This window comes from Cuculus canorus, chromosome 22 (genome assembly GCF_017976375.1).
Source record: "Cuculus canorus isolate bCucCan1 chromosome 22, bCucCan1.pri, whole genome shotgun sequence".
Classification (NCBI taxonomy): domain Eukaryota; kingdom Metazoa; phylum Chordata; class Aves; order Cuculiformes; family Cuculidae; genus Cuculus; species Cuculus canorus.
The window spans coordinates 8,581,010-8,607,749 of NC_071422.1; the positions used below are offsets into that span (position 1 = coordinate 8,581,010).

Here is a 26,740-nt window from a genome sequence, read left to right on the forward strand (position 1 = left end):
CCCCACTTTCTGGAGGGGGAAGAGGAGGCCCCCCCGTTTCCCCCCTGCCCGGGGCCAGGGCAGTGTTCAACCACACTTGCATAAAGGGCAAAGGCAGCAGGAAGATTTCATCGTTCGTCTCTGGAAAAGATGAGCTGGATGCGAGGTGAATGACAACCAGAGTCTTTATTCAAAGAGTCCCTTGGGATGGTTGCAGACGTACAGACACACGTACATATTTATACTCTTACACACCTCACAGAGCTTGAACCAATAAATTAAAACAAAAAGAGGGTGGGGGATTTTTTTTTTTTGTCCTTTTTCTTTTATGTCACTAAGAAAGTGCCGCTCCCCGAGGCGAGGGGGGAGCCGGCTGGAGAACCGCAGACAGATGCCAACATGGACACAACCCTGCCCCAGAAGATGCAATGCCAGCAAGTGTGCTTTCAGCAGGAGGCTCCTTCATACTCTGGCTTCGATGCACTCCAGCTGGACCATTTCATCCAGCCTGCAGCCCTCGGCTTGGGCACAGTGGCTCAGGTGGGCACTTGGGCTCTTGGCACCTCTCGCTCTGGGGGTCTGCGGGCAGGCTGCCGCAGTCTGAGAGTGGGGGGACTCGCACTCGTCCGAGGTAATGTCTGGCACATCGTCCGACTGACTGTCGGAGCTCTCCAGGTCGCTCCGTATGCTCTCGGGCTGGGCCAGGGTGATATCCCAGGTTTTGCTGTCAATGCAGTCCTTTTGCTCACAGCTTTGGTGTTTGCATGTCTGCTCCTGCTCACTGTCCTCTTCCTCCTCCTCCTCCTCCTCGTTCTCTGCCATCTGGGTGTGGACATGCAGGGAGTCCTCAGTACTGCTGCTGCTGGCCAGCTGGTAGTGACTCGGTTTGGCTTCGATGTCCACCTGGATCTCCATGTTATTGCACTCCCTGTGGAAACAAGCACCCCCGTGTTACTGGGCGCGGGTACTGGGTTTGACTGGGTCACCACCGGGTGCTGTGTCATGCACAACGAAGATCACGTTTCCCAGGCAAGAGCAAGATGCGGCTCCTCATCCGCAGCATCTGGGAAACACTCGCGGCTCTCCTCAGGTTCTCCTAACAGCAGCCAAGACCATCTCCAGGCTGCAAGCCAGGAACTGAATTGGGAGCGCACCAGAGTCTCCACGAGCAGCCAGGAACAGACCCTGAGGGTCCTGGGCTGCAGATCCTCGGCCTCCCCATTACCCACGGAGACAGGTCCCGAATTGTCCCCAGTCCTCCCATGCGAGTACAAGGACCAATCCACTGCCCAGCTGCCGAGGAGCAGGATTGGTCACCACAGCCATCCCACCACCTGCAGCAGCCCCTTGTGGAGCAGAGACCTTTCCAGGACACCTGCTACCAACACTCTGCTCCCACCATCATGTGTCCTCCTACCTGTCCTGAGGGTTGTAGGAGCTGATGATGGAACCAGCCATGGCTCGGGTGCTGGCATTGTCGCTGATAGCCCCCAGGCTGACCGAGTCTTTGGGGAAAATCTCCTTCTGGACATCTGCCTGAACTTCCAGCCTGCGGAAAAGAGGAAGGTTCCTCAGAAATGGCCTATGTGGTCACCAAGGGCTCTGACCAGTCACTGTTTGTCATTGGAAAGCAAGGGCCCCTCTGTGCTGGCCTGGCTCGGCAACGCCTCCTCTCACTTAGTCTCACTTTTGGCTCCATTTAGACAACCCCATTCTGTTTTCCATGATGAAGTTAAAGTTGTGTTTGCATCTATGACTCAAACACAATTCCTGTGAAGAACAGATTCCCACAGATCCAGTGCTCAGCCACAATTACACATCCCAGCTGCCATATCACACGTGTTTAATTACACGGCAAAACGACTCACAGGCAAACCGAGGGGAAAACTGTGGTGCAGCCTCCTGACTTGGAAAGCAGGGATCCTGCTGGCTAGAGGCCACCAGAGAATGGGAAACATCAAAACCCATGGGCTGGGATAAGAGGACTGCAAGAGCTTTAAGCGGGCCATACAGGCGTCTCTGCGTGGTTTCCAATTAACCTGAAGCATCAGCTCTGCAGTTTCAAGGAGCTCAGCAGGGACAGAAATCTACTGATCTCTTTCCCCTCCACGCAAGAACCAGTCTAGCATCAACTCCAGAGCTTGCCTGCTCCACTGGGACTGGTTATTCTACAACAGACCAGGAAGTAAAACCACTAGGACAACTCCCAGGTCGAGGAAGGGCTGCTCACAGCCCTGGAGATCTCCCCAAAAGAACCCTGCTCAACCACCGCAGGCGCGGGAGCCTCCTCCCCGTGATGGCCATGTCCACCAGCTGGGTTACCTGCTGTACTTCCCCTTGCCCCCCAAGAGGACGCCACCGCTCAGGGTCCCGCCCGAGAGCGCAGCAAAGCTGGCCGTCTCACTGTAGTTGCCCTGCATGACGCTGAGCCCGTCGGTGGGGCTGCCGCTGGTGCTCAGCACACTTGTCAGCCCCTCAATGCTGCTCTCGCCAATGCTGGGGTTCTTCAGGGCTCGCCAGGCATCAGCCACTGTGGGGAAGAACAGCACAGGACCTGGAATCGGCAAGGGAACCCCACCTGGCTGCGCTGGCAGAGCTGGGGGCGGACAGCACACAGCATGTGTCCCGTCTCCAGCCTCGTCCAGGGCAAGGAAGAGCCGAGATTTTGCTTTGGGAGCCGCACAGCCGCTCACCAGAAAGCAAACAAGTATTTCCAGCCAAAACCAGGCAGAGAGATGTTCAGACATGAGAAATGTTAAGGCTCCCTGCCGTTCCATTCCAAGAGGCAACGACAGGATCTTGCTCCACACTCCCATCACCAGTTACCACGTTACCTGTGATGGGTCCATCATCTTCATCAAACTCAATTTTCACCCCCTTTCCATTGGCGGTGCTGACACCACAGCCACCGCCTCGGCACAGCGAGATGGGCACAACACCGTAGACGTAAGCCAGCATGATGGGGACTCCGATACCTGGAGAGCAGAAGGTGCCAGGTCAGGAGGAGCTTAAGGCTGAGCCCTGCTGGGCGGGCAGAAAGGACTCTTTGGGGCAGGGCTCCCAGTTGTGTTTGCACTGCTTTTAACACAGAGAGGTCCCAGCTTCCAACTTTGCAGACAGACAGCGTTCACAACCCTGCAGAACGGAACGAGAGAGCCCCAAGAGCAGAGCAGCCTCAGCTGAAGCCCCAGGACATTGGCCACCAAACCAGTCCATGGGTAAGAGACAGCTCCATGTGCCAAGGGACATCACTGTGGGCACCTGGTGCTCAAGGTGAGCCCTGGGCTGCTCCAGGCCAACTCAAGCATGTGAGGAACAGAAGGGTGAGCCCAGTAGAGCACCCACCAACCGTCTGCAAAGTCCCCTTTGGCCACCCCCCACCTCACAGGGCTGGGCTATCACTCTGTCTTGGTGACTACTGGCCCACCAGAAGGGAAAAGGCCTGTGCTCACTTACCAACACTGACAGCTGCGATGACTGGAGAGGCAATGACAGACAGGGTGACTCCACCAGTAATGGCCAAGTTCCTCTTGTGCTTAGAGGTTTTCTTTCCCTCGTACCTGCTGTGGATCTGACAGAAGGAGAAGCACCAGGTGAGAACAGAGCCTGGCCAGGAGCCAACACCAGCAGAAGGCATTAATGAGCCTGTGATTTTACAGCCCCATCAGCTGGCCCTTAAGGAACCTTGACTCACAGACCAGATCTAGCAGGTGAGTCTGTGTTTAAGAAAAAGCAGCAGCTACAAATACAGCGCTGCCATGCCCTTTCCTCCCTCTCAATGCCCCTTTATCAGCACAGAAGACAACAGCATCGCACAGTTTGGGGCAGCAGGTCAGCATCGAAACATGACTTATGCAAGGCAAAGTGTGATGCTCGGGCACAGGCACTGCCCCCGAGAGCCCAGCACCACAGGGCGTGTCAGCATCAGGCGAGGTTTCTCCTCGGGTGCTCCTGGTTCAAAGCAGAGACACAAGAGCAATGCAAAACGCATTTGAGAGGACCTCAGCCTGGAGGGCTATCAGTCACCACCTTCCTTCTCCATACACAAAGCCCAAAGATAAGACAAGGTTTAGGAGACACAACTGAATGTTTGTCCTATGATGAGATCCACCCTCTGTATCAGTACTGAATTTCTGGTTGAGATGTCTTGAGCACAGAGAACGCCCCACACCCCTCAGCTCCAGCCTCCTGCTCTCCACGCTCACCTTCCTCCCGACGTACACCGGGATGCCGATGACCATAGCAGGAATGGCAATGCCGGCGATGAGGGAAATGCCTACAGGAGCGCCAATCAACGTGCCCAGCTGCCACAGAATCTTCTTTTTACGACTCCATGGCTTTTTGCCCCAGAATGTACAGCCAGAAGGGCTTTGTGGAAAGAAAAGAAATAACATTAACACCACAACAATTCCTAAACGTTGCTGAGAGCCCCAAGTTCAACTCCTAAACGAACAAACCCCTAAACTTAGGAAGCAGGCAGGCAACACAAGAAAGGTTTCCCTCACTCCACCCCATCAAGATTAATTTGCTCCTCAAGGCGATGATCACGGTACCGGGGCTATGTTTAATACCCAGTATGCCAGAATGCTCCTGTACCAGGAGGAGCTTTTCTGGGCATGGGATTGCATCCTGACACCATAAAGTGGGAAGTTCAGCTCTTTGGGGCAGAAAGAAGAAAATGTTGCTGATTGGTGGGAAAGGCAGGAGGATGAGAGGCCAACATGCAGTGACCCCTCCAACAGCCTCTGAGGAGCGCAGGCTGCCGCCGCGGCACAACCCCGGGCGTACTGCTGCCTCCTCACCTGAGGTAATGCAGATCCGAGATCTCCTTCATGCAGAGCCAGCAGAACTCACAGCCACACACCGCGCACGTCATGTGGTTACAGCTCCCGTCGTTCATCTTGATGATGTATGCGCTGCAACGCGGGCACGGCTTGATGTCATCGGCTGCGGGGAGGAAGCATGGATTGAGTTGGACTCTGTGCTGCCATTGCGAAGAGTCAATGAGGGGGTCTTGTTACAGAACGGAAACCCCCATCCTCTGTGCAGGCAGAACACTTCCGCTAATCACAGACTGAGTGGGATGCTGCCTTTGGTTTATCTTCAGGGCAAGAAGCTAATATTGATGGGACAGACGCTACCGGCGCTGTTTCCCTGGACGGCAGGGACTAAGCACAACAGGCACTGTAAAAGCTTGTCCTAGCCTCGAACAGGATGTGTTCCAGAACATGTTTAAAGGCTGGAAACAAGTCCTACCTGCCCTGTGTGAGCCAAGGCAACAGCGTAAGGACAAACCATTACTAAATCGTTCCACTGAGGTGACTCACAGGCCAAGAACAACAACAGAACAACCGGGAGAAGGCGGCATTGGAGAAACTGCAAACCTGGCCTCCAAAAGCAGCCAAAAGGGGATCTGCAGCCACACACAGGAGCTGGCGCAGAGGCTGTGTGGTCCCCAGTTTGCTGCTGGCAGAGCAGGATAAGGGGTCCTTCATCTCTCCTTTAATTCAAACGCTGTCTGATCGCAGTTACACAATGGCTGCACTGTTCAGGGCTTTGCTGGCAGCCTCTGCACGCTCCACAATATGAAATCCAGCTGCTGGGACCAGCTCGCACCTTATTAATCACTATATCGAATGCAGCAAGAACAGGGTGGGGAAAAACCACTGTCTGAAGCAACTCCCTTTCGGTGGCTGAGGGCTAAGCTCTTCCTGGCAGGGAACTCCTCTGAAAAGAGGAAAAATAACTCGGAAACTATTTTCTGCTCACTGGTTTGTACCACAGGCTGTGGCAGCACCTACACTGCCCATTAGCAGGGCCCTTGAACTGGGGCAACATTGAACCTTGGCCACCACTACGCCACCTCCGAGCCACCCACCACAGCCCCACTCTACGTCAGAGCTTTAACATTTAAACTCCTGACACAGAAGGAAACTCAGGGTGTTTTGTTTGGCCGTGAGGCGGGAGTTTATGAGACGGCCTTACTGCCCACTTCCAGAGACAACACCGTTATTTTTAACAAACATGAGCTCAGACACAGCAGCCTCTGCCGGGCAGCGTAGGAGTCTGTGGGCTGGCGTTTTGTCTGTACCTGACACTGCCGACACCTCTTGGGGCACAGAGCGAGGCTCCCCATGCTCAGCTAGGCGGGGACGCTACTCTTTACTGCTACAGCAGGCAAATTTGAAGCTGCAAGGGCAAAAGGTATCTCTTTGTGCAGGTTTAGATCAGCAAGATCATCCAAGATCAAAAGAGCCACAAGCCTAGCTGGGGCGGATGAGGGGAGCTGCTGTGACGTGGAAGGACCCAGAGTGAATCGTCACCTCCTGACCTGTTTTGAGTCCTTGGAGGAGCCCACTGGATTTGTTCTAATGCACTCAAGAAAGGGAAAGGACTCTGAGCTTCACCACCGTGGCTGCCAGAGCCCCTCGGCTGTGCTCACGGGGCACCCACACCTCCCTGCTCCGACAGGATGGGGTTCTGCACACAGGCAGCTCTTTCCCAGCTCCACAGGCAGAACTGCAGCACCAAGTAACCAAAAGGAATTGAATCCATACCCGGCCCAGATTCCTGTCCGTAACTGAGGCCCGAGGTGTGCTTGGTCCGCACGCGGAGCGTCTGCGCCCGTTGCTGGCGGGCCATGTCGCAGGTCTGGTTCGGATGCCATATCTGCTTGCAGTGGTAGCAGAACTCGGTCTGGCAGCCGTCCCTCTCGCAGGTCAGCTTGGGGCAGCTGGCACAGCCGTAGGCAATCACCGCGTAACTGCGGAGGGAAGGCACCGGCTGAGTTAGTAAGAGACGCCGTTCCCGAGCACCAGCCCAGCGATCCTCCAAACCCAGCCCAGGGGGGTACAGAGGCTGCCACTGCCCGAGCTGCTCCATTCGGGGTCCCCGGCTGGAAAGCCGCTGCAGGGAGCTCGGAAGCTGCGCGTTACCCCTGGCACCTGCAGCAGCAGTGTCCTGCGAGGCAGCTCAGCCCACCCCTCCCACATCCCATTCCTGGTCAGTGTCCATACAGGAACCAGGAATTCCTGCTCTCCAGTCCTGCAAGGCCTGAAATCATCAGTGCTAATTGGGTTATGGGGAGGGGTGGTGGGGTGGTGGGAGGGGAGCGGGGTGCAGACTCTTTTACACAGCTTACGGCTCCAAACTCTCCTCAGCAACTGCTGGAAGTTCTCACTGCCAGCTCACACGGAGCAGCCCTGCCTGTCCAGGTGTGCCCGGCTAACAGCTCACTGCTCCGCCGATCCACGCTCCTCGGACAGGCTCACGCTGCTCTTTCCAGGCACCTCTGGCCAAACACCCCCGGCTTCCTTAGGACAGGGACACAGGTGGGTCTAGGAAAGCTGAGGTTGTCCCGGGCACTTCCACCAACGGAACAATTCTACAGAAGTGGACAACAGGAGCGTCCACGTGCAGCTGTCTCAAGAGAGCATGTGGGAAACGGGACTTCGTGGATCTCAATGGAATTTCCTTTACTAAAGAGCAGTGAAAAACAATGCTCCGTTTCTACAGCGAGCCAAAACTGGAGCAAACCCAACCGAACAAGCAAGAGAGGGAGGCCGGGTCCGACCACTGCTTCTCCTGACAGCAGTGTGACACTTCCAGAAGGAAACGTGCTGTGGACACACAGCCCGAAGCAGCTCTGCAAGCACTGCCGCAGGAACGCTGACTTACAGTCACCCAGGCTGTTTCCACTGGCAGGGGCCAAGCTGAGCAATGCCAGAAGCGCCTTCCAGTTCTGGGACACCAGGATGGCAAAGGGTGTTTTTGTGGCTCATCCTCAGTATTTTTGTTAGCGGTCAGAGGAGAAGAACTCCTCTTTCAGGCTTTATATTTAGAGCTTGTGTAGCTCAAGTTGTATGGCCCCCTCTCAGAGGCAGCAGCGTGAGAACCACTGAGTGTGTCACACCGCAGTGATTCACATCCCGTGGGAGTCTGAGCAACTTCATCCTGCCAGGGTACAACACAATCGCCAAAGAAACAACATCTTTACCGAGCATGGTGCTGGGATGCACGACTGCAGGGTCTCCGCCTGCATCAGCATCTACGCACACCGGCATGTGAAGCTAATACTTGAGGAGAGGTGGAATATAGATAGCCGGGGGGGTGGGAGGGACAAACTCAACCGGCACAGAGTCCTGTGCACCTTGTCTGGGGACCATCCCACTAAGAATCCTCACCCTGTCACTGCGGTGCAGCCAAAGACCTACCCCTGGCAAAGAAATGCTTCCCCTGGCAGCTGCGTTGTGACACCGCTGCTTCAAATCATAGCAGTGGGGTCCAGGAAAGCGCAGGGTAACGTATGAAGCGACCCCAGGCTCCAAGTTAACCCCTCACCTGAAATGTAGGGGTTTCCTAAACACTCCAGTAAATCCTATAACTGGTTGGACTGGATGATCTTGGAGGTCTTTTCCAACCTCAACGATTCTATGATCTTTCATCCCTAGAGCTGCAATGACAAATGTCATGGAGGAGCCCACGGCGGCAGAGAAAGGAGCTGCAGGGCTGTCTGTAGGGGAAGAACTAATCCCAGCAGAGAGGAAAAGGGAAACTCAGACTTTTCCACATGCAGCAATGACAGCAAATGTCTTCCCAGGAACCGCACATCTCCGTTCCCAGCCCGGTCCTGGGACTCCATGAGCTGCCTCCGTCCCTCCTCCTGCGGCTCTGCAGGAGGCAAAACCTCTCCCGTGTCCTCCAGCCTCATTCACTGAGCTCTGCCCACGCAGCTCCGTTCCTTTAAAGGTTCTGTTATTCTCCCGAGCTTCTCAGAGGGATGGAGTGTGACAAACACTAGACAGCGATGCCACCCGATTGTAGCAAGGGAATAATAAAAAGCTGCAAACATAGAAAATGATTCGTATTGCGATTGCTGGCGCATCAATTGACCGGGGTTTCCATGGCAACACGCGCCAGTGCTGTGTTGGTCCTCCTCCTCCTCCTCCCGGCAGCATAGCCAGGCTCTTTCATTTACGAAAGACTCTGGTACGCGTGGCAGGCAAAGGATGCTGCGTGCCACACACCCGGTGCCTTGCCCGCCAGCGCCCAGCAGCTTCGGCTGCCGTCACCTCCGCGGCGGACGGCACCGGGCGCCGAGCATCGTCGTGCCCCCAGCCCCACACTCCCACTCCGTACGCTGGCACTACTACGGAGGGAAAGCCCGCTGTAAATAATTCATACCCTGACTTTACATCAGCGCAGCGACAGCAACTCACTGGGAATGATGAATAGGGCAATTAATTCCTCTCCCCGACGGAGGGCTGATCCCAGCAGCCTTTGTGGGAGCACAGCGCTGGTCCTCAAGAGCTGCCTGGTGTCCACCAGCCCCAGGGCTGCCTCTTGCTTCTGCTGGGCACCTCGAGGAGATGCTGGTGCAGGCTGCCTGGCTCTCTGGCTAAGAGACTACCTAGGGCAGGGGCCTTTGCTCGCACAAAGAGCTGTGCGTGACACCAGCCTGCCCAAAACCCCAAAGCAAAGGCCAGACCAGGCTCGGGATGGGTCACTGTCAAAGTGGCAGCGCCTTCCAGGCCGTGCTGGGGACGACTCCTTCCAACCAGGCAGCCTGAGTGGCACACACGGTATTTACACCTTATCCTGAGCACAGATAACGATTGCAGCAGCCAAAAAGCTGAGATTTGGTCAGCATGAATTGGATTTTCTCTGGCTGGTTAAGAGTAAGGCCATTCCTTCCAGTACAGCTCTGTGGGCAGCAAACCTGCTCTCTCTTCCCTGACCTCATCCCTGGCGCTACAGAGCTACAAGACCCAGCACTCGATTTCACTGCAGAAAGGAGCAAAGCTGCTGATCGCTATTTGCCCTCTGCAGAAACAAGCCCTGCTGCAGAGGTGCTCAGAGGCCGTGAAACGGGAAACCTGAGCCCGGGAAAGCCATTTGCATAGGAAGGTTATTACAGCGTTCTGATTAAATCTTCACAACCCTCCCACCACCTTTCCATTACAACTGCTGGGTCAGACTTTCCTTTCATGTCCTGGCTACCTGGAACTGCAACTGGAGCCAAGTTCCAGCTGAACTTCCGCAGCCCTTCCGAGTTCCCCAGACAAAGCCCTTTTCCAGGCAGCTTCGCCTTACACTGAAATAGAAACCTAACGGGGTTCCTTGGAAGGAAAAGAGAAGAGAAAATGAAAGCAACACTGACAGCTCTGAAATCATCAGGGCTGGCTGGGCCGACTTCTGGACAGACAGACAGACGTTAGGCAATGGATCGTGACTCAACACCACTCCTCTGTGCCATGAATTTTCATCCTCACTAGGAAAAAGTGACTGTTCACAGTTCCTCCTTCCCCACTGCAGGCAGTGCCAGGTGTCTCAGCCCCACACTCCGCCGGGAAACTCCGCGCTTCCCATTTATGCAGAAAAAAAGCTCTTTTAGATTAGGGAAATGGTGGCTCAGCTAAAACCCCCTTTGAGTCCTGTTACTTGTACCCAATTTGTCTGTGTTTCCACCATCCCTAAGGTCAAATCCTAGCGCTCTACCGATGTGGTTCAGATAGACGGAGCGCAGGTGGTACCCAAGGCCCGTGACTGTTCCAAAGAGACCTCTGACAAGCAAAGACCTTCGGCAAGGGCTCCTCAGGGGGCTCAGCAGGACCAGGAGCATGTACCAGCAGGAGCACCCACTGGGGGGGACAGGCAGCACCCCAGCAGTACAGCAGATGGGATGCCATCCCCAGGACCTGCTGGGGACAAGCAGCATCCTGCTGGGACAGGGGGTCCAGCACCATCCCAGCTCAGATGCCACCCCCAGCTGCCCCAGGACCTGCTGCGGACAAGGCTCTTCACCAGGGTGGGAGGGCCCCCTCCCCGATCGTCCCTGGATGGAGGGGGACAGCAGGTACCCCCCTTCCTCAGTCTTCCTAGGACGGAGGGGGACAGCACATCCTCCCCATCCTCTCCCATGATGGATTGGGACAACAGGATCCCCCTCCCCAAGCTAGTCCTAGGACCGAGGGGCATCACCCTATAGGGACAGCGTGTGTGTGTCCCCAGGCTGTCCCAGGACAGAAGTGGACAGTGGGTACCCCCTCCCCAAGCTGTTCCACGATAGACAGGACAGCATCCTATGGAGATGGGGGGCCCCCTACTCCACAGGTTTTCCGAGGATGGATCAGAACAACAAGATCCCCTTCCCAGGCTGTCCTGGGATGGACTGGGACACTAGGACCCCCCCTCCCAGGATGGAAGGGGCAGCACCCTATGGGGACAGGGCGTCCCCCACTCCACAAGTTTTCCCAGGATGGACTGGGACAACTGGATCCCCATTCCGGGACAGAAGGGGCAGCACCCTATGGGGACAGGGACTCCCTCAGTCCACAAGTTTTCCCAGGATGGACTGGGACACCGGGACCCCCATCCCGGGATGGCCCGGAACACCCGTACCCCTATCCCGGGACGGAAGGGGCAGCACCCTACGGGGACAAGGGGTGCCCCCCTCCCTAGGCTGCCCCAGCTCGGACCGGGACCCCGTGTCGGAGCCCCCCCCCCCTTCCCCCCAGCCCCGCTCACCCGCAGTCGGGCGCCGGGCACCAGCGGCAGTCGGGGTCCGCTGCGAGGCAGCGACGCAGCATGAACTCCTCGTACTTGGCGACGAGCCCCGGGGCGTCGCGGAGCAGGCGGCGGATGTCGGCGGGGTGCAGGCGCTCGCTGCACTCGGGGCAGCAGATGTTGACCCTGGCCTCGCAGATCTCGATGCGCAGGTACTGCCGCAGGCAGGCGCCGCACGACCGGTGCGGGCACGACAGCAGCCGCGGCGCGTTCTCCGCCGGCTGCCGCACCAGGCACAGCGGGCACTCCAGCTCCTCGTCCCCGCCGCCCTCCGCCGGCACCGGAGCCTCCTCGGGGGGCGGCGGCGGCGGCGGCGGCGGAGGCGGAGGCGGCGGGGGGGGCGGCGGGGCGGCGGCGGGCGGCGGCGGTTCGGGCTTGGCGCGGCGGCGGCCGCCCGCGGCGGCGGCGGAGAAGACGCTCTGGAAGGAGAGGCGGCGGCGGCGGCCGGGCTTGGGGCACTTGGCGGCGGCCGCGGGGATGGAGGAGGAGCGCGGCGATTCGGAGTCCCGCTCGGAGCCCATGGCCGGCGGCGGAGAGGAGAGGGGAACGGGATCCGGGCGTCTGCGAGGGAGGCTCCGGGAGCTGCGACCGCCGCGCTGCAACGAGAACGTAGCCGGAGAGGAAGCACCGGCACCGGAGAGGAAGCACCGGCACCGGAGCGGAGGAACCGACACCGCCCGCCCCGCCCGCTAAAAAAGCTCCACCCACCTCCCAGGCCCCGCCCACAAAAAAGGCCCCGCCCACCGCCCCTCAGAGGCTGCTGCGGGAGTCCCGCCCATTGGACAGACCACGCCCGCTGTCAGCCCCGCCCACTGCACGAACCAGACCACGCCCAGCACAAAGCTCGCCCATCTCCAGTCTCCGCCCACATAGCAAACCGCGCCCACCACCCCAGGCACAGCCCACTGAATAGACCCCGCCCATAGCTTAGGCCCTGCCCATGCACGAGCCCCGCCCACCGCCAAAACTCCACCCCTCCCGCCCCAGGAACAGCCATTTTGGTTGTGGGCAGCAGCTCTGGGCAAGCACGAAGCCAGCGAGCCCTGTTGCAACTGTGGCTGTCCCTGACCCCAACCTCGGCATTCATATGGCTGTGGGGCTTGCGCAGAGCCTCGCTGCCACCGCCTAGTGTGGCCATGGCTGTCCCTGTCCCCACTCACAGGGCTTGCCCAGGGCATCGCTGCCCAACCCGGGGTGTCCATAGCATCCTACTGGCCTGGCGACCCAGGGCCTGAGGTGGATGGAAGGGGTAGTGGAGGGCTGTGCCCCAATGGAAGTCTGGTTTTTAACGTGTCTGTGGCTGGAGAGGGGGGCTCTGTAGCTGCAGGAGGCTCCTCTGCATCTATTCACCCTGCTGGGCTTGTTTTCCCTCGCCATGCAGACTCCTTTATAACATTTGAAGAGTCATGTGGTGATTTACTCACTCAGACATTTCAGGGTTTGGCCTCTGCTACAGAGGCACTGGAACTACAACCCACGTTCTCGCTGCAGTCATGCAGAGACTCAAAAGCCTGCACTTCTTTCCAGGGTTCCCCGTGCCCGGGGGGGTCTGCCAGCCTCCGCTCCCGTCCAAAGGCAGATAAGCGAGCAGGAAGGACACTGCCTCTTATTATGCAGGGGAGGTGAAGCAGAAATATCTGCTGTGTGGATGAAGTGTATGTTAAATCAGCACAGAAGGGGCTGCTTGCCCTGTAGCCTGTCAGCTCCTGACTGGTAGGGCTGTAGTTATTCATCTGACAAGATAAGTGTGGCTTCCTCACTGTCTTCCAGCTATCACCATTCCTGAAACCATTTCTCTCATCAAAGCCTATTTGCATAGTTATTACAGGCTCCTTCCTGGCTGCCGATGGCCCTGTTTGGTACCTCTGGGATGGAAAGCAAGGTTTAGTGAACCGAACCTCATCTGACATCAAAAGCACCTGGGTTTCAGTGCTAACGCTGCCTGAGTTGCTGTCGGCAAAGACCCGTGCCTGGCTGTGCAGCAGCGATAATGATGCTGCTTCCCCGTTTGATGGACGGGGGAATGAAGGCACAGAGGAAGGAAATCACTCACATAAGAGCCTACAAATGAAGCCTTCTCCTATTCCAGTGCCCTTGGCTCTCCTGCACTGTTCTTCCTTAGCGCTGTGCCCGCCATGCTCCCCTCACTCAGTGCTCATCCCACAATGCCTGCTGCACCCACGTCCTTCCCTGCAGTTTATGATCCCAAGACATTTGTCAGCTCTCCCTCACCTCTGCTGCCCTCCAGACACACTCCTGCCACAACACACATGGCTTTGGCCCAGCTGGAAGTTTTGGACCACTCTTAAGAGTGTTAAATTCCTACCTGGGATCAAGAACGCTGCTATTAGGGAGCTATTTTAGCAAGGAAGCGAAACAGGTCTGCTTCGAGAGAGGCAGAGATGCTGCGGGGTTGCCTGTGGAGCATGTGGCCCGGAGAAGGGTGAGTCCCCGAGCTCTGGTCCCGGCAGGAAGATGCTGAGCATGCATCTCCCTGGCAATTCTGATGTGGAGGTCCCGGCGTGCGCTGACACATAAGGGATCCTCTCTCCATCTCACCGGTGGGAAAGGAGGGCCAGAGAGTGGAAAAAGAGATGTTGTGCTAGTGTAAAACAAGATTATATTGAAATTCGTGGTTGTTGTCAGAGACGAGCCAGGTATGAGGTGTCTTTAAATGGCTGTCGCTGCCCATCTGCAGCGGAGACTGACTTGGTTTGATGATTTCACCAGAGAAATCACACTCCTTACTGAAACAGAGAAACCCGAACTGTGCTTCTGTGTGGGGGATGGATCTCCCAGACAGCGCTCTGACAGTTCAGGCCCGTGTCCTTCGCAGCGCGAGAGCACAGACTGTAACTAATTGTGGGGAGTTTCATCTCAGAAGCTGATGTGCGAGGGGGCTGATTTACCACTGCAGACACAGAGACAGAGAGCAAAACCATCTGGAGTCCCCGGGAAAGGCATCAGCTCGCAGCGTGCTGATGGGACAGAAATGACTCTTCGTTCCCTTCTGTGAGAAATCGTGACACAAACAGGGCTGAGGGAGGCGAGGGTAAAGCTGAGGGGATCATGCTGGCTTCAGAGCCACCTTCCAGTCCGAAGGTGTGCAGACCTCTTCCCAGTCTTTGCGTGTTTGAAGGAACTCAATGCTTTTATGGAGCTCAGACGTACAGACTGCTAACTGTCCTGGCCCCACCGTGCTCCAGACATACCATGACTTGAAAACATGTTCTCCGTGGTGAGTTTCCACCGCCCTTGCCAGGAGCAGAGGCTCCAGCTCAGCCAGTTCCTGACTTGGGAGCTGTTTGCACCCGGCACCTTGTTTTGATTCAAACTTTAAAAAACCCCCACGCCATCCAGGATGCGGGGCTGGGAAGGAGAGGGCACAGAAACAGGCTGACAGGGAGGGAGGAAAGCCACCGGATTGGGAGTCAGCTCAGCTCAGCCCCTCCCTGGGCTGCAGGGAAACTGTCACCAGTCAACCGTTAAACTGGGGATGTTTGAAAAGATAAACAAAAACAAATCGAAAGGGGGTGAATTCAAATGCTGCGCTGAACTGCTCCACCAATCCCAGCTCCAACAGGCAAATTTGCTCTTGCTTGCGCTGGCGGAAAGCTGGAAGGCTGCTGACTTCTGACCCTGTTGCTTAAATCAGAGCAGGATTTGGCACAGGCAACTTTTAAAGCGTCTGGAAATGCTGTATCTCCCAGGAAGGCTTCCAGCAGCGGCGCAGGGCATGCTTTGCCCAGGCACGAGTTGGAGCCAGCCTGCGCTACCCAGGACCATGCCCAGCCTGGGTGGAGCAGACGGGGCTGTCCCGGCTCTCTGGAGGCACAAGGTCACTTTCCAGAGAAATATTCTGGCCGCTCACACCCCAAAACCCCCACAAAGCAGAGTACAGCTCTGTCACTGGCTTGGAGGAGGAAGAGCCTCTGGTGAGGTAGCAAAAAACTCCCCTTCGTCATTCAGAGAGTGAAAGCAGAGGCTGGCTGCCGGGAAGGGGTTGCGACAGTCGGTTCTCAGACCAGGAGTATTTGCATGGAGGGCCTGGGGTGTGCCGGGGACAGGAATATTGCTGCCGTGGGGCGCTGGCAGGCACGCCAGCGTTGGTTTGCAGCAGTAAGATAGAAACTCCCGCTCCTACCACATCCCCTCTGTCTGCCCCCCCTCTCCAGGCTACCCAGAGAGCTCAGGTGTGGTAAATAACTGCCTGCTGCTCTTGTCCTTGGCCCGCAGGACATGGGGGGATGTGGAAACAGCTATTTTGGAACACACGCGGATGCAAACCTGCCCAGGTCATTCTGGAACTGAGGTGTGTGAGCCCCTCCCTGGAACAGACTATTTTCCCCAGGAGTACATTGGGCTCCTTGGGGCTTCACCCTATTTGCCTCGGCAGGATGGGCAGGTATTTGTGGGCCAGGGGCTGTGCTTCAGAGCCAGTGGAGTTCAGAGAAAATCCAGCTCATGTTGCTTGGCTCCGAATCAGCCACAGACACAGTGAAATGGGGGAAGAAAGGGAAGAGCTTTGCACCAGGAATTCTTCCTTGTTGCCAGCCAGGGGCGCTCCGGAATGAGTCAGCTCCAGTCTCACTGGGTTGGTGGAGACCTTTGGCCCCATTGGGTTGGACAGACAGGGTGGTTAAAATGATCCAGGTGCATCGGGATTCACTGCGCCGGAAGGCGGATGGCAGTTCCCAGGGTCTCTCTCCTGAGGACCCTCAGCTGGGTCCAGCTTGTGACACCTTGCAGGCAACCCCACGAGGCTGTTGCAGTCAAGACAAAGGGGACAGGCAGATGGTCCTGACCTGCACAGAGGCAGTTTTAAACTTCCCTGAGGTGCAGAGAGGGTCTTGTCCCAGCTCCCTGCCCTGAAGAGTTGTGCCCTGAAGAGGAGCGGCTGAGAGAGCTGGGGTTATTTAGCCTTGAGAAGAGGAGGCTGAGGGGAGACCTTATTACTCTCTACAACTACCTGAAAGGAGGTTGTGGAGAGGAGGGAGCTGGCCTCTTCTCCCAAGTGACAGGGGACAGGACTAGAGGGAATGGCCTGAAGCTCCGTCAGGGGAGGTTCAGGTTGGATATCAGAAAAAAATTCTTCACAGTAAGAGTCATTGGGTACTGGAACAGCTGCCCAGGGAGGTGGTCAAGTCGCCTTCCCTGGAGGTGTTTAAGGAACGGGTGGATGAAGTACTTAGGGACATGGTTTAGGGAGTGTTAGGAACGGTTGGACTCGATGATCCAATGGGTCCTTTCCAACCTTGTGATTCTGTGATTCTGTGATTCTGTGATTCTGTGATTCTGTGCCAGGAGCCCTTAGTTCCTCCTCTCAGTCCCAGCTGCCCTGTGTGCAGAGCGGAGATGGCAGAACCTTGGCAGAGGGGTTCAGTGAAGCTTAACCCAGAGATTGTTGGTGAGGGATGCTCTGCATCCCCAGGGTAGCAGCTGTGTGTTCAAGAACTGAAGCTCATTGGGGTCATTTTCCACCAGGGCCCTGGGGACCCCTGGTTTATGATGACATGCACTCTGATCACTTCTCAGATGGAAATGTCATTAGTGGCCATTTATGTCTCTCGAGGGAAGACACCAGTGGCTGGGGAGGGCTCTCCCCAGCGTGCAGATCTGCACACGCTTTCTGTTTGAGTTCATGGTCTGTTTGCCTCTCGTGGTCCCCTGAAACTCATTCAGGAAAGGAAGAGATGATTCTGCTCGACTCCCTTTCTCTCTGCTGGACTGAACAAGGATTGACGTTCTTTTAGATGAAGAGCAAAAGGCAGGAGGTGGGAGCCCTGGGATCAGGAATTCAAGGCTCTTCCAAGTGCATTGTTCTGGTTTACTCTGCGGTTACACCTCCTCCCCCCATCCCACTGCTCCCTCCCCACACGCACAGCACCGCGATCTTCCACTCCCTCCTGCGACTTTCTGGGGAAGATGCTGTCATGTGAAACCCTGGGAGAGAGCTACCACACGGAGCTCTCTGGAAGCCTCGCACATCTCCTGCAGACGGGGGGGGACTGTGCTCCCCCTCCTCAAAATCCTGAACGCACTCGTGGATGGAGGTGGGGAAGCGGGAAATCATCTTGTAAGCTCAGGAGCCGCCTCCACACATGGCAAGTCTTGTCAGCAGCCGATGGAAGAGGTGGGAGGTGGGGAGAGTTTGAGGGGGAAGAACTTGGAGGCTCGCGTGCCCACGGAGCTCACCATCCTGTCTGCTCCGGGGCTGAGCGAGCCGGGAGGACCACGGGCTCCATCGCTGGTCCACGTGTGTCAAAAGACGGGGCTGCAGAGATAACTGCTGTGCCCTTCAGCAATGACGTAAAGGTGGGGAGTGTTGAGCAATTACTTGTAATAGTAGTCTGACATGCTTCCCCCTTTACAAAAGAAGTGTTTCCTTTTGTAATGAAAGCACAGGCTGTTCTGATCTCTTTACACACCTGGTGCCCAGCACACGACCCGCACAGCGCTGGGGACAGCGGTGACAGCCATCCCTGCTCTCGGTTCCTTTTCATAGGTGCCCTGCTGTCCTTAATGACACGGAATTTATAACGGAGCAGGGTTAGCGCAGTGAGGTGCTGCCTCCAGGGCAGTGCTGCTCCGATCCCTGCAGTACGGGGAGGCAGCCAGGCTCCCTCCCCACCTGTTAAACAGGCAATGATGTGTTTGGTCTTGGCATAAAGACAGGCAAATTAGTCACCGGAGAAAACCCCTGTGCCTGTGACAGCCGGCTGTGGCCAGGAGAAGGCGGGGGTCCAAATGCCTCTGGCAGCTGCTGCCTGGCCTGGGCACGTTGTGCCGGGGCAGTGGTGGCCAGGGACAACCAAGTGCCATCGGCAAGAAGCACGGAGGTGACTCGACAGGGCAAGAGCCTGGTGGTGGCTTTGCGCACTCTCCTCTCTCCTCCTGTTTGTCAGGATGCTCAGCATCCTGAAGGATGTGAGCAAATCTGTCTGCAACAGAGCCAGGAAGGGTCAAGGTGAAATCTTCGGGAGGACCATTCACAGATGACTAAAGACAGGGTTTGTTCTGCCCTCAGGAGAGCAGACGCAGAGAAGCTGGAACACTGGCACAGGGCTTGATCTCTGCAGGGAGAACAGAGTAAGGCACTGGCCTGGTTTCCATGAAAGGAGAACAGTGTGTCACAGAGAAGGCATTGCAAAGACCTGGGGCTCCTGCCTCAGCTTTCTGTCCCACTCCTGCATACACGTGCGTGCTCAGGAGTTCAAGAGGCTGAACTGGAGGCTGCCCTGCAGCTGGTGTGGGACAGGAAGCTGTGGGCTTCTCCTGCACAGCCATTGTTGGTGCCCAGACCACGAGTGGTGCCCCTGTCTCTGCCCGAGATCCTTGCACGGCTCAGCATCTTTCTCCCCGCAGCGCTGACCTTTGCAATGGGAGTGTGGGAAACGGAGCAGAATGGGAAGGCTTGTTGCAAGGCTCCAGTGCCCAGACCCCCAGAGAGACGCTGGCATCATCTCAAAACCTCACAGCATCACCGACATCGTTTCCAGCTGGTGCATCCCACATACACAGGTAGGGCTGGGCATACCACACATTTCCTCCACCCGTCCCACCCATTTCCTATTTTCTGCAGACACGACAACTAGTGAGTTAATCCTGCAGGCCATAAACTAAGCTGTATTAGCAGACACCATCTGTCCTTTTTAATTTGCTGATGCACGACCTATTTTGCTGTGTAGTGGAGCAGGCGCTGCAGTTTCGGGGCTTGCATGTAGCAATATCCCTGTTGCCAGGGTATAATCCACCACTCGCGGTGACCTGCGAATGGGAGAAGGCTCCAGCAAGCGCCGGGGGGAACTGCTGTCACAGGCAGGGGTGGTGAAGCCCATCCCTTGGCTTCAAGGCAGGGTTGAGGTCCCATCCCACAAAGCAGCAGTGACCACACGGGAAGAGAAAGGTGCCGGTGGAACAAGAGCACCAGTGCCCTCAGCAGGACTTCTCCTTCCATGGAGCCCTCTCAGCAGTGGCCATAGGAAAGGTCACTGTGAAATAACCCCCTCTTGGAGCCACCACCCAAGCTTTGCAGCCCTGCACTGTGGCTGGGGACAGAAAAAGTGAAATAAGAACAATGAAAGGGACTGTTTGCGTTTTGGCAGGGGAAGAGAAACATCCACACTCCCACACTTGCCAGGAGGTCACTGTCGTCATGGGGACCTGAACCTCTCCAATATCTTCAGGACCATCTGAGAGAACATCAGCGTGGAGCTAAAACCCTGCATCTGCTCCCGAGGACACGGATGATGTTCATCTTTCCCTGGAACAACACTATCTCAGAGGCAAACACAACTTCTGCACCTCCAGAAGTGCCGTGACATTGCAATCGTTCTCACACCAAGGTGGAGCTTGTGGGAACAGGCCGTGTGGTGTGCTCAGCACTCTGGCCACGCCGCTTTGGCCCGGGGCAATTCCTGCGCTTTACAGAACCCAAGGAATGGCAGTCACAGCAGGACAGGGTGGGAATTCTCTCTTGATCCCTCTGAGGGAATCTGGCCGTCTCGGAGATCTCGAGTGACCCTTGTCTGGGTACAGAAGTACAGACACTATTAAAGGTCGTAAAACCATCAGGATTTGACTTAACCAGCTCTCAAAGCCATTCCAAAGGTTAGCATCTTGCCACGTGAAGCTGCATTTCCTCCTGAATTTACCAACTTTTAATTTAAGTCAGCATCAGTGGCAGAAATTTTCCCTGAGCTCTAAAATAAAGAGCAAGGAAATTCTGTTGTTGGTGCCATTAGGAGTCGGGGATGGAACTGAGTGTGGGGGCTTGGTGCTGACAAAGCCTGGGATGCAAAATCAGCCAGGGAGTTGCCAGCTTTCTGCCTCACCCACAACACTAGTGGGAGAGAGGGTGGAAGGAATTATTTGGGCTGACCTTGGCATTAGCCAGCTTCTTTCTGATTAGCTCAGTTGCACCATTTGGGCTTTCCAAGGAACTCTCAACCTGCTGGATAGGATGTGGCTCGAGCCCACCCACTCCTGTGCCACCAGTGTGCTCTGGGCAGCTGGTGCCGGCTGCTGCATGGATGTGGCAAACAATCCAGTGTGGAGTCATTTCCCTTTCTGGCTACTTCTGCTCTTTTCCCTCAGAAACTGGCTGAAGCTCTGAGCCCGAGGGTTTCCTGCCCTGTGCAACTGCCCTTGGTGGGGGCTTCGACACAGCCTCACTGCCTACAGAGGTGCCTGAGCCCTTTGTGAATCTTGCTGAGCTCTGGATACCCTCAGCTTCCAGGAACAATAAGCGCCGCGGGCTTCTCCCTGTCTGTGCTACGCTTTGCCTGGTGTCCCCTTGTCTGTGCTGTGGATGCTCCCTTGGCTTCTGCACCAGATGTGGCAACAAATAGCAGCTTCCCTGCAAGATGTCGTGGTGTCCCTGCTGCTCTCCCCCAAGGTGTGTTCTCCATCGCGCTCCAGGGAGAGGGGACAGTGGCTGGGATCAGGATCTCTGTGCTTAGGTTCAAGGTTTCCTTGTAGAGCGACAACACGGGGCACAAAACTCCCCAGCAGGACGGGTCCCAGCATTTCTGATTTCTTTCTTTGTGCTTTGGGAAGAGAATTGGCTCAGGAATTATACTGATCAGAGTCCACGGAACAGACACCCACCCTTCACAGGCCGGATAGCAGATCTCTCCTGTGCGCTAGGTGAGGAAGAGGAGCAGGGAAGCGCAGTGCTTTGTCAAGACCAGAACATACTCAAAGCTGTGACTGCTGTTGGGAGGCGGGAAGAGAAGGAAAGAGCCCCTGTGGTCAGCCTGGAAAGGGCAGCTCCTGCCGAGAACCAGATGGGGGACATTCCCATTTTCATCACCAGCTGTCAAAGGGGAAAGCAGATCCTGGCCCTGCCGGCAGCAGCTCCCAGCTGCAGGTGGGACGGAGTGCGGCAGCGCTCCCAGCACGGCTGCCCGGCCATGCCGCAGGGAAATGCCTGCCATATCCCACAGGGCTGAACAACCACATCAGGTGGGGAATGGATGAGTGTCCCACTTTGAAAATGAGCCTCATCAGGGTTCCCTTGTCTTGGATGTGATCCTTTCCTAGCCTGATTCTTGCTTGCCCTCAGCCTGGTTGAGTCCAGAGCTGCTCCCCAGGGCTGCGTTCTCTCTGCAGCAGAACAGGGTGGGCAGGGGAAGAGGGGAGCTGCAGTTTGGTGCATCCCTCATTCCTGAGGCAGCATGAAAAGGTAAACAGGGTTTGTTCTGCTGTATTTTGCTGCTGACCCACCCCTTCCTTCCTCCAGCCCAATGCCATGACCACAAGCTCATCCTCTCTAACTGCTCTTCAAGCAGAGCCCATCTTTACCACAGCCAGGAAATTCTTCTTCCCACTCCTCTCCCTCACTGTGAGAACCCTTCTACCCTCTCTGGACCTGTTCTCACCTGTGGGCTGCCTTAGCCAGGGTTAAAGCAAATGAGCCCCTGTGCTGTTTGAGAAGGCTGGGCTGGGCCCAGCAGAGCTGAGCAGGAGGTTTCTGGGGTGATCAGCGTGTACTGAGACCTCGAATGCTTCTCTGCAATCAGGCCCTGCTGTCGCTCCGTAGCACCCTAACAGGGAGGCAGCAGCTACGGCCGCCGCTCGTCTGCCCAGCCCTGCCCTGGGCTGCCATCCGGGACCCCCTGAGCAGGGGGAAAAGCCCAGTGCCTGCTGCTGCACAACAGTAACTGCCAAGAGCCTCCCCGCTGCCTCTGAGTTCCGGTATCCTTCCCCAGCATCAGCCCTGCTGTCTCTCAGGGGCGACTCCTGGCAAGAACAGCCCAGCTTAAGCACAGCAGGGCCAGCCTGACGCGCCCTGGCTACCCTCTGCCTTTCCCCTGTGAGGCAGCACTGACTCCTGCGCTTCCCACTGGACATGCAGTGCAGTCCCAGGGTTCGGTAGCTCTGGTTCCGCTCCAGCTATTCCCACCCACTCTCCTTGGTTCATCCTTGGATCATCCTCTAGGAACGCTGCCCATCCCCAGGCAGCAAAAACAGTGCCCTCGGCATGGGCTGAGCACCAGAATTGCAGCTGGAGAACCTGGCAGTGGACGCGGAGCAGAGCCCTGTCCCTGGGATGAGGACCAGGAACGCCTCTTTCCCATCGGACAAGCCAAGGCTTTGCGCCCTGCCAAACCCCAGTGTTTGTTCCTGCATTTGGCATGCGAGAGATGGCAACAAAAGCATGTGCGAGGCAGCAGGAGGAGTTCCAGGGAAGGAGGGAAGTGGGTTTCTCTTGGGTCTCCATGACCTTTTCTGGATTGGAAAGAACAGAGATGTGCTGAGAAGCTAACAATGCACAGTGAGGGCCTTTTGACCGCCCCAGCAGCAGAACAAACCCTGTGGCCCCCTTCAGGCAGGAGAAACCGGAGCCCAGAGCCACAGCCTAGCCTTTGGCTGCTAGGATGGAACCAGTGGCAACGTGGCTCCAGGGAGACAGTGCCTTCGCCTGTTTGCAAGGAAAATTTATGTGCAGCCATGGAGCCGCATCACAGGCATCCCATCTGCCAGCTCTCCGCAACACCGGTGCTGCTGGGCGATGGGAACGGGGCTGCTTCCACCAGCAGTGGATGAGCCACGTTCTTCTGGTGTCCAAGGACTGGGATTTATATCAGCAGTGCCCTTGGCCATGAGGATCCCCTTGACTCCATCCTCGTTGCCCTCCTTAGAGAGGCGAGCACAGAGAATGAGCTGCTGGGGCAGAGTCGAGAGAGGAGCCGAGACCACAGTGAGGCAAATGGCCCCAGCAATTTCTCCATGTGCTTCCAGCCCTCCTTGCTCAGTCTCAGAGAGAAAAAGCGACGCTGGCAGTAGGAAAGCAAAGGAATAGATTCTGCACAGGTAGATCAGGAGTGCACCCAGATCCCCCAAGCTAAGAGGCCAGGTCTATAACAAAGGACAGAAGTGCTGATTTGGGCAAAGGGATCAGATTTCCTTTAGAAACCGGAAAACTATCGATTTCTCAACCAACCTCCGCTACCAAGCAGCTACGTCAGCAGAAGGGACTTTCAGCCAGGTTTTAGGGAGAGGATGGAGGGAACCCCAGGGTGGCCCAAGACGGGTGGGAACGCACCAGCCTGCTCTCCTTGACTCAGCGGCCGCTCCTGGTGGCACCAGATAAGGAGGGAGAACAAACACAGGTAAGTGCCTGTCAGTGCCTGCCTGCGCCCCTGCCAGAGGGACTGGAAAACATTCCCCGCAGCAGAGTCATGGCCAAGGTAGACTGTGGAACAGGAAGGATTGAAACGTCTCACCGGAGCTGGCTCAGCTCCCGGGTCCTCTCTGGACACCGGTACAAAAGCAGCTCCTCGCGGCACCCCAGGCTCTGGGGGTGTTCTCCCAGGAAAGGGTGTTCTGCGCGCTGGGCACCAACAGCCCGCAGAGCGCCAGTTCCCACTTGTTGTATTGCTATAGATTGTCTGTTTAGCAGTGACAGCCTGTGACGGGGACCGGGCGCCCCGGTGAGAGCACACGGCTGGGGAACAGGCTCACGCGGAGGCACCAGAGGCACCTCCGGGACTCGGCTGATGTGCAGATGCCGGGCTGTGTAATATTCACATGATCATCCCTTTTGCAGTGTAGGCAAGTTACAGGGGAACAGCAAGGAGCACCGAGCAGTGGAGGAGGTCAAGGACTAGGAGGGCTGACATGGCCTTTCCGCTGGTAGGAGCTCCCGGTACCATTCCCTCACTGAATTTTGAATAACCTTGAAAACATCCAGTTGCAAAATGCCTTGGAAGCAGTCCTGGTGGCATGAGCTGCTGGCCATATGGAACTGCAGCCCCGAGGGCCGAAGCTGCAGGAAAGCAGCATTCACTCGTCCCCATGCCCTTCCCAAGCTGTGCTGGGAGTTGCAATCAGGCCATGCCTGAGCCCATCGGGAGCTGCTCCCTCCCTCCCTCGCTGCTCTCCTCCCTGCCCACCCATGTCTAAGCCGTGAGACACAGCAGCCACACAGCCACCATGCGTGGGGCCTCCTGCCCCTTGGCCCCACGGAAATCGCACACAGCTGCACAAGCCGTCCCGTTTGGAGAGTTACCATAAAATAAGGAGCAGTACAACCAACCCGGGTCACTCCCGAATGCTCCCTACTGACCCGGCATCTGCATCTTCGTGCGCAAGGATCGCTCACCTTGCAGCAAGAGCCTTTCCTAATTAAAGCGCTTTGATGCTCCCTATTGCAACTCTGCTCTCTCAGGCATTTCTGGCCACATTTCTCCGAGGCCCCACTGCCATCTCCAGCCCTTTAAGTGACATACGGAACATGGGGAAACCTCCAAAAGTTATTTCCACAGAATGATTGTGACAAGAGCGTTGGCCTCTCCCTGCACTTGGATTTCAAGGAAAGGTTTCTTCAGCCCTGCTGAGTCTGTGCTTTGCGCCTCCACCACCTCCACTGCAGTGGTTTCTGACCCTCACAGGAATTACCTGCAAGGTGCTTCTGGCCCCACGTGTCCTTCCCTCAGTTGGACCCACACTGAGGACCCGATGGGCCCAAGTAAGGCTTGCACAGCGGGAGTGGGTGCTAATGAACTCACTTTCTTGTTTGCTAACGTACTGCAGGGCACTGCTGCCCAGCCTGTGCATAGGCGTAGAGTCCAGATACCTCCCTGCCATGGAAGCAGAGCTGTAGACCCACAGTGTTTTCAAACACTAAAGAATGAGCCCAGATTCAGATGAGGAAGGGAGGTGAGTTTCACCCCAGGGCTGTGGGCCACCCCAGCACAGAGGGACGCGGGGATGCTGCAGGGCACAGAGGTGACCGTCAACCCTCACTGTCTCCAAGAGAAAATCAGATCCCATTATGCAACCATTACACTAAAAGGTGACACGACATCCAGAGCAGTTTCGAGGACTGTGTGATTTTGCCTTCCTGGGCTGCAGATCCCCAGGATCCACATCCAGAGCTCTCGGCAATAACTGTGCACCCGGCTGCCTTGCCCAGAACTATCGCTCCCTGTGCAGGCAGGGTGAGCACTGATGCTGCTGGAGATGTGTAGTTGAGGATTCCCACCCAAACACACACTGCTGTGCTTGGTCTGAGCGCATCGGCTCTGCTTCCAGCCTTCTATTAACCAGATGCAGCTCAATGGGACTTCTGGTTCACTTTATCAATGGTCCCTGCTCTAATCCCTAGAGGGATATCTCTGGTCTCCTCCAGAGAAGTACCAGGGCTGCCCCTCAGTCCCTTTGGTCCATCCTGGAACCTCGGGTAACCCCAGCTTTCCCCTGCAGTACCAGTGACTGGTGTCCCGGGGGGCATATTTGCAGCTTCTGCACCAGCCAGACAGGCTCTGATGGGTTCTCACTGTCCAAGAACCAAGCCCTGCTGTGCTGTGCTGTTAGGGCATTGTATAACATTGCTGCTGCCCCAGACCCACCCCACGCCAGCGCAGAAGGATGCCGAGGCAGGCTCTGATCCCGCAGCCCATCCCCGACCCACTGCCCCCAGCGCATCTCTTACCTCTCCCCAGAGCCCACTCCCAATGCAGCGCTCTTCCCTCCGCAGTCTCCCTGGCTCTCCCACTCCCCTTGCCTCTGCGCCACCTCCCCGTGATGTCAGCGCAGTCCTGCCTCCGCAGCCTCCCCATCCCACCCCAACGCTGCCTCCCTTCCCAACGGTTACCACAGCGACAGGAAGGGGAATCCCATCCTCTGGTCCTTCACCTCTGCGACTGCTCTCACCCACTGCAGCTCTTCCTACAGCGCTCAGGGGAAGGACAGGGTGACAGCGGGGAACGGGAGCGTGAAGGCCAGCGATGGCCTTGGGGGAAGCCATGGAAGAGCTTCCACCCTCCTGGAAGGGAAGAGCGGAGGCAGCCCCGGGTTATGGGCTTGGACAGAACTGGTGCTCGCCCGCATCCCCAGCGCTGCGCCCGTGCTCGTCCCACCTTTCCACCCCCTCCATTCATCTCTCCCTGCCAGTTCTTTGTTCCCCAGCCCCACGTGCTCTGTTCCTGGGCTGCACGACACGTACAGAGATTGTACAAACTCTGCAGCCACAGGATCTGCGCTGCTCACGCACTCTGTGGGGATTTCCCTGTGGTCCCACGTCAAGTCAAGGTCAGATCAGGTATCGATCGGAAACTTAAGACCAGCTCCTGACCAGACCCAGAGTCGTCTGTGGGTTCATTTTACCAATAGCAAATCCACGGTGAAAGGCTTTCCTGCACTCTCTTTCACAGATGGTTTCATCGGGAAGAGAGAAGGGCAGATTCTG

The 26,740-nt window shown here is 56.7% G+C and overlaps 1 protein-coding gene across 1 annotated transcript; it reads right to left on the reverse strand.

The window, feature by feature from the left end:
* Window positions 1-168: 168 nt before the first annotated feature.
* Window positions 169-26,061, reverse strand: RNF19B (ring finger protein 19B). The gene is made up of 10 exons (XM_054086147.1): window positions 25,985-26,061; window positions 11,506-12,140; window positions 6,537-6,742; window positions 4,782-4,926; window positions 4,185-4,347; window positions 3,436-3,550; window positions 2,814-2,954; window positions 2,302-2,509; window positions 1,397-1,528; window positions 169-907 (listed from the first exon to the last, which is right to left on the reverse strand). The coding sequence occupies exons 2-10, from the start codon at window positions 12,063-12,065 to the stop codon at window positions 442-444; spliced, it is 2,136 nt and encodes a 711-aa protein (XP_053942122.1). The 5' UTR covers window positions 12,066-12,140; window positions 25,985-26,061; the 3' UTR covers window positions 169-441.
* Between the last annotated feature and the right edge of the window lie 679 nt (window positions 26,062-26,740).